Source organism: Larimichthys crocea, chromosome XVIII (genome assembly GCF_000972845.2).
Source record: "Larimichthys crocea isolate SSNF chromosome XVIII, L_crocea_2.0, whole genome shotgun sequence".
In the NCBI taxonomy this organism is placed as follows: domain Eukaryota; kingdom Metazoa; phylum Chordata; class Actinopteri; family Sciaenidae; genus Larimichthys; species Larimichthys crocea.
Window position 1 is genome coordinate 18,925,391 of NC_040028.1, and position 7,819 is coordinate 18,933,209.

The following is a 7,819-nucleotide window of genomic DNA, read 5'->3' on the forward strand; positions in this document are numbered from 1 at the left end:
AGTATGTGAGCTTCGTTTACCATACTGCTGTCATTGCTCCATTGTTGGCTCATGGTGATGTTGGTTTGTTGATGTAGTTGTCTCCATGGTAACTCCATGGCCCTGTCATATGTGTGCCTCAGGTGCCTGATGTAATCAGGAGCTTTCCCATCCATGGGTTTGAGGGATGTCTACGGCCACTATAATAACATACAGTCGGCTCTAGTCCACTCTCCTCTCTTTGCATTTGAAACGTAGCAACGGCTGAAAGGCTGCGGATTCCCCGGTGGCTTTCCTCGCAGTCAAATGAAACAGGAAATCAATACTTCACATTAACCCCTGATAAATCGACAGAGCCCTGGAACCAAGCAGGTTGCGCTCCTTTCAGTATTGCTCACCGCCGCCTACGTTATTAAGCTGAATCGCGGTGAGGCCGACAGATTACAGGAGGACTTACTGTACTATTTTGTATTGTCCTCTCGTACCTGAAGTACAGACAGTGCGAGGTATTCCCCAGAAAACTACAGCAATGTTTCCAGCTGAATGAATGGAGCGGTGCTACACTGAACAATGGCCCACAGAATACTGTAATCTGATGGATTAATGCTGCTGCATCAGTGTAAAATACACGTACAAGCAACACCTCAGAAGATTGAGCACTGCACAGCTAGAAGACCATTTGTCTTATTAACAAATGGTCATAGCGTACATTGGAACAATGCAAGTTTTCTGTCAACAGCAACGTGACCATTGTGCATTGTTAACTCTGGACAGTCCACACCAGTATCAGGCTGGGAAAGCCATGATCTTTTTTTTTTTTGGCTTATTTTTGTTTGGCAAATCTACGGAGACTGTCGAACAGATGATTGACAGTTTTTTCTCTACATGGTGAATACTCCACTAGCTGGGCTGTTTTTGTCTTTTGATTTTCAAGCTGACAAAGCCTGCCATGTTTCTGAAAATATTACATCCCTGCAGAACTATCAAGCAAAAATCCGTTGGGCAAAACAATTTTTTTTTAGTATATTTGCACCTGGATATTCTGTCCACACACATAAGCCAAGGCAAAATCAACAAACTCATGTATGACCTGTCCAGTTTTAGCTTTGCACAGCTTTTTCTTTCTGAAACATACATTTTCATTTATCTGCTTTCTTTTGTAAGAGCAATACTCAAACTTTCACTTTTACCTTTACTTTTTTTTTTCTTTCTGGGCTCAGAATGTGATTTCGCAGTTTCGTTTTATGATATTTCAGTTTAATACAGCATACTGTGTCCACTGCTCATGAAGATTAATCTGCACAAGGTGAGTAATCTGTTCCTCCCTTTGTTGTCTGAGAAGCTTTGGGCTGCGTATATTTGAAGTAGTTCAGTGTAATCTTAATCACTGGTTTGTCCATCACTTGACGTAGATGGTTAATGGACTGAATGCATGTTTTTTTTCGTTGTCTATTCAGAAATGTTTTGACCCTGCTCCATTAATAATATTACGATTGTGAGTGAGTGAGTGTTTTTTTAATAAACCGTGCTGGTACTGTTTCACATGTTTCTTGATGCACCATAAGACAGTTACAAGCAATTGGATGGGAAAGGCACGGATCTGTGGATTTGTTTTGACAACGCTTCAACATGCTTGATTTCATACAAGCTCATATTCATGGAGTGCAGCATTTAAAGATAGATTTAAAATCTATGATCTCATTAAAGTTATGATAGTTATTTTTTAAAATTCTCTTCCAGCAATCAATAAATCAAACGCTCATCTAATCATTTTATTCAGAATGAAATGATTGGCTGGCCTATCAGCCGGCACATACTCCACTCGTGCACTCATTGTGCATGAAAATGAGAACGTGTCTCGTGTTAATTTCTATAACATTATCTAGCTTTGACCTCTTGATATACTTAGAATGTTTTCCCCAGAACTTGATTGTTGCTTCATTAGTCATGAATATAAAGTTCTACAGAGAAAAACCTAAGATCTAAAAGCATCTTTTCTTTGTGTGGAGTTTTGTAGACTGTCTCGATTCTCTAGCCCTAAAATGCACACCACTGTCTTCATAGTGTTACCTCACCGTCATCAATCAACTGGCTCAAGGGCGCCTGAGACTGGGACAACAATCGAAGCACAACCTGGACATTTGTACTTAGTCCGGCTTTCCGGTGTTAACTCAGTATCTGAATCAAAGATTTTAGTGTTAGGCCTAACATTTGGAGGCTCCCAAGGAAACAAGATTCCTCTGTCCAGCAGGGCCACTAATGAAGCGCACAGTGCACTGTAATAAATCTAGACACATCGACCTACTGCTTGTTCTATTGAGAGAGCTCAGTTTACTTTGTTCCAGGCAAACAGTGCCCCTTAATCTCATGCGGGCACATAAACGTGCATATACGATACATATGTATGAACACAAGTGATACCAGAGCAAAACACTAACACGTTTACAGCAGTAATACAAACCCTGCATATACATTCATGTATATGATGCTTGGTTGTTTTTCCGTTCACGGCTTCTTTAAAGATGCTATCAGACATGTCTTTACATCCTTCTTAAGGATGGATTAGGAGATGTGAAAACACTGGAAATGGCCTATTTTACACCAAAAGGTGAGGGCAGAGTACAGGGCCTGCTGCAGTAACCATGGCAACAGGAGCAAATGGGGAAGACCAGGTACCTCGTCCGAAGCAGGGCAAATTGGACGTTCCGCGACACTTCCTCACACTGCTCTCCAGAGACAGGGAGCAGGACAGAGGATGCTCGCACTTCTTTCCGGCCCATCCCTCCTTGCAGTCACACCTGCCACAATTACACTGTCCATGACCTGCCAAGAGGGAGAAAAAAAAAAAAAGAGAGAGAAGGTGGAGGAAGGAAGCAGAGAGGTGAAACAGGGTGGAGGCTTCGTATGAGGAAAATTCAAATAATCGCACTGAGAGGTGGAGGGAGGGGGGGAAACAGCACTGAGTGATGGGGACACACGGAGCCGGATGGAGAGTTTGATTAGGTTATGCAGCAGAAAATAAGGCAAAAGTGAAGGTAGTGTTTGTCTGGTGTGTGTGTGTGAGAGAGAAAGAGAGAAGGGGGAGTAATAGAAAGGTAGTAAAATAAATAAGGGGCATGCTAGAGATGAGAAGATGAGGGAGGATTCAGAGTCCTTAGACAGTCTGGCCTCTTCTAAGCTGCTGGGTGACCTGCGTTAATTATACCTGCTCTGGTCTGGAGAATCTGATGGAAAAGGTTTAAAACACAAAGATGTAAAACAGTAAACTATACATGAAGATATGCACCGGAAGCTAAGATGCCAAGATGCGTTTTGCGGTACATATATTATTATTTTAATGAATAGTAGGCACAACAGTAGCATCCATCATATTTTGTTCATTAATTCTTTAGAGAAACACTGAAAAGGTCATTCTTATCCCTTATTAAGTTATATGGAAAGTTCACTTTTACAGCTGCAAAGTTGCAGTTACCACTGTATAATAATCAGACGGGTTTGCTGAGTGCACGGACCCGCAGTTCCTCAAAAATGAACATTAATAAATGGCACTGACATAAACAATATTATGGACCAGTAGTGCATCGTAAAAGCCAGTTTGCTTTCCTACAAAGAATAAGTTCTGATATCACTCTCCGTCCATGCAGTTGTTAGATATATAACTGGAGGAAACAACTAGCCTAGCTATGTTTAATAGTAACAAGACCAGCTGACCAGGATCTCTAAAGATGAAGCTGTTGGAGGGTAAACATATCTCTACTGTTTCACTTGTACAAAGTTTACAGTACAGTAATAATGTGTCATAGTCTAGTGGTGCCTTCTCCTCATTTCTTGTCATTCCACTGTTTTCCCCTCTTGCGTTTGTCTTGTTTGTCTTGTCTCCCTGGGAGTGTCCATCATCACCAGCTGCCAATCTGACTCACCTGCAACCAATCCGCTACCCAACTCTAGCAGTATATCTACCCCGGCTCTACATCCAGTCTTCGCCAGATCATGATCAGTCATGTTCAGGCCTCTTTGAAAATTGTTTCAGCACAGTGATTTTGTCTTTCTTTGTTCTTATATGTTTCTTTGTGCCTGCCTGCTCTCTCCACCAACTTCTCCCCTCTCGGATCACCTGCCCCCAACCATCTCACGACTCCACCTGCTTCAGCTTCTGCCATTTCGTCCTCCGTCAGGCCGTTTCCAGCTTCATGTCCTCTATTTTAATAAACCCCTGTTTGAAACTCATCCAAGTCTGCTTTTGGGTCTGTTCTGCAGCAACCTAACATAATGAGGATTGGCTGTTTTATTGAGGATTACATGCAAGCAAGACAAAATTCATATAACCTCTAAAAACCTGGCAGATTTTTGTTAGCTCTGGAAAGAGCCAGGCTAGATGTTTCCCCTTGTTTCCAGTCTTTATGCTAAGCTAAGCCAACAGGCTCCTAGTTCTAACTAAAGATTTAGTGCACAGGACATGAAAGTGATATTGATCTTCTCATCTGACTCTCAAACAGGCACATTTCCCCAAATCTTGACAGTTTTTTTTATTTATTTATTTGCTGACCTGAGCAGAAGTCATCCGTGTACCGGTCGTAGGTTGCATGGCAGTTCCGCTCGTCGCACTCGCAGGTGTCTCCGTGTATATCTCCCCAGTCTCCAGATGGATCTACATCATGACAATTACATTCCCCGCACACACAGGTCCCTGACAGACGTACACAACCACACAAACACACACATACTGTATGTTCACAATGTATTCATTCTCCATTGTTTCAGCCATAAATCAACAATGTGAACTGGAAACGAACAAAGCAAAACAATGCCTCAGTGTAACTCACTGATGTGGGTGGTGCTGGGATGTTTTTCCACTATGACTACAGCCAAAAGGATAAAGTTCTTTTCTATATGTATCTGTCTCTCTTTCTCTTTCTCTTTACATCTTTAGCAACGGCCTCAGCTGAGCAGCAGCCAGTGGAAATCCCATTTTCTCTTATCAGCAGCGACAGAACACAGGGAACCCCAGGGGAGCCAGGCCAGCTGGCAAGCCTGTGGGCTGTGGCTGCCGTGTGTCTGGCCCCTGGCCCTAGGTGCCGTCTCTCTCTCTCATCACCTCATAACCCCTCGGAGCTCTGGATTTATAGAGCCATGCACTTTTATATCTGCCACAAATGTCACGGCCTGCCTTTACCGGAGCAGGTTAAAGCGCAGCGTACTAGTTACTGTTCGAAACGCTCTATAAAATCTATAAAATCATGGCTCCATTAGAGAATGCATTTATGTTCTATTATGTGTGTGAGCAAATTCTTGTTTTACAGCTAAAAAAAAAACACAAAAAGGGGAATGTTTCCTCTCCGCGCGCCTCGTGCCACTGCGTTATCTCCCAGTCAAACTGTTTTGATCAAGAAATCATATATAGATGCAGGTTTTTTAGCCTCCAGCATTCTGTGGCTGTTATCGTTTCCACAGCACGTCTGTTGGCGTATTATTAGCTCAACCGAGGAGGCTAGGTGAACCGAACAGACGGAGGGGGTTGGCGGTTTGTTGGAATGGAGTAATCAGAGTAATCTATCGCATGCTGTCAGTCAAATCTCTCGCTCATTCATTTCAGATTGTGAGCAGATCAGCAGATAAAGGTAACTGAGAGAGAGAAGATATTAACATACAAAACACTTCACGTCTCTAGATTCATACAGCATGATGGAATCAAATCAACCCTCTTTTATGTAATCACCGTCCTTCATCCATCTTGTGTAATCACCAGGAATTATCTTCACAACGCTTTAAAGGAGGATTGATTCAGAGCAAAAATGGTAACGTGTCATATTGGGATGGAAATCGAGAATTGTTCCCGTTATAATCAGTATCAAATTGTTTGACTCGTGAAAATTGTTTTTTAATGGGACGGAATGAAAAAGATGTTCGAGTATGTTGGCGCCTTTTACCAAACTTTAACATTTGTCGGCAGGGTGTGTAGGAAAGTGGTGGTTTGCACAGTTTACAGAATTTTTTTAGCATTTTCATGAGTACGTCAGTTACATCGAGTAAAATTGAATATAATGTCAACATTAGAGCCAGAGGGGGAGCCTATCTTTGGCTCGAATGACAATAATTCAATATAAAAAATAGAAAAAAGAATTTTTCATCAGTTTTAAATTATCTGAGCCAGGCTGCGGTGTATCTAGTTCCAGAACATTTTTAATTTATTCTCAAATATGACAATATTTTAGATCTCTGAGATTTCTTGCATGCTGTAAGTTTTGTTCTTTTAATTGGTTTTAACAGTTTTTGTTCAGCGTAAGAAAACTGAACCAAAGCTGTAAAAACATGCGTCTTTTTTCCACAGCCCAACAGTACATCAAAAAAGGAGTCGATAAGGGAATCAATGCAGAATTAGATTGATAACAGCTGCTTTTGGAAGGATCGGGAAAAGAACGAGCAGTAGACAAAGTGTCATAGTTGATTTTAAAAATAAAACCAGTAATAAAAAATCTTTACAAATTGATATGGACTCCTTTTTAATTGCAGTCATATTTCCTTTGTTATTTTCTCTGGTGACTGGGATTGTCGAACCTCTGCCTGACCTTTACCGCACTAAAGAAGGATGCAACGGGCTTCTACACCGTGTACGCTGTCGATGGTTGTTCATGCTGTTTCAGCTGTGCACTTAACCATAAATCACGGGGCTCTGTCTATGTAGCCTACCGCTTAGCCCTACCACTTAGCCAGCCCTCAGCCAGTCCACAGTAATTAATTTTAGAGAGCTTCACTGAAATCCCCCAGGATCACTTGAGCGAGGTTAGTGAAGCTATTTCTCCGACTGCCTGTCCACCAAAACTTGGACGACTTACCCTGGAACTTACACGAGGATTTTCTTGAATTTCTGTTTTCAAACAAAACAAACCCAAAAATATTTTGGTTGTACTGAATTCATTTGTGTGGAGCCTGTTATTATGAGGAGACATAAATATGTATTGAATTAAAACCTTTGAACTTGATACTATTATTTTACTACTACAAATAAGTTTGATGTTAAAAGGACAAATACAAAATATATTCTTTAAGTCCACATAACACAACAGACCTAATTAATTTAAGTCAGCTTAAATACCACCAAAGTATTTTTTTTAGTTGATAGTTAATAAAGTTAGACAAAATACATTTGATTAAATGCTTTTTCCTGTTGTTTTTTTAAGTAAAGGTGGGTGTCAAAGGTGAGCAGAGGACATACTGAACCGCTCATAAGTTGCACATTGCTAGAAACTGTGAAAGAGATTTTGATCGAGTGTCAGTTTGATTAATTTCTCTCCCAGAGTTTTGCTGTTTCTGAGATAAGAGTCTTTTCCTCCTCTGATGGATACAGACAGGAAATGAAATCAGCTCAGTGTTTCTGTGTGAATGGGTGATAATAAATGCAAATTATTATTATTTTAGTACATTTGAAATGAGCTATTATACTTTAAGGAATAATAACAGAATAAGAAAAGTGGGATTCCAGACTGTATGATGTGTGCTGGCTTTGGGGCGGGTAAACAGACCTCTGTTGCTGCAGATTTTGCCATCTGGAGATGTGCATCTCCGCTTGCTTTCCCATGGGCTGATGTCACATTGGAATTCACATTTGTCTCCATGCCAACCAGCAGCACAGTAACAGTTTCCACAGTAACACTGGCCATGGCCTGGAAGCAGATCAGAAAGCAACAACTGATGAGTTCACCTCTGTGCGTGTGACAGAGTGTCACTTAAACAGATTTCTAAATGAACTCATTCATGTTTCGTAGTTTTAGGGTTTGTAAAGGATTATACATGCTGACAGTGTTATATTTCTGCCAGCCCAAATCCAAAACCATATTGTCTG

At 41.1% G+C, this 7,819-nt stretch overlaps 1 protein-coding gene across 1 annotated transcript in view; it reads right to left on the minus strand.

Annotated features, from left to right (window-relative positions):
* The window catches only part of itgbl1 (integrin, beta-like 1), a 41,532-nt gene that overhangs the window by 20,248 nt on the left and 13,465 nt on the right, over positions 1–7,819 (minus strand). The window contains exons 5-7 of the mRNA XM_019255710.2: positions 7,500–7,640; positions 4,526–4,666; positions 2,656–2,802 (exon numbers count right to left, since the gene is read on the minus strand). Of these exons, the coding sequence (XP_019111255.1) occupies positions 2,656–2,802; positions 4,526–4,666; positions 7,500–7,640 (429 nt within the window). The remainder of the gene's footprint in view (positions 1–2,655; positions 2,803–4,525; positions 4,667–7,499; positions 7,641–7,819) is intronic.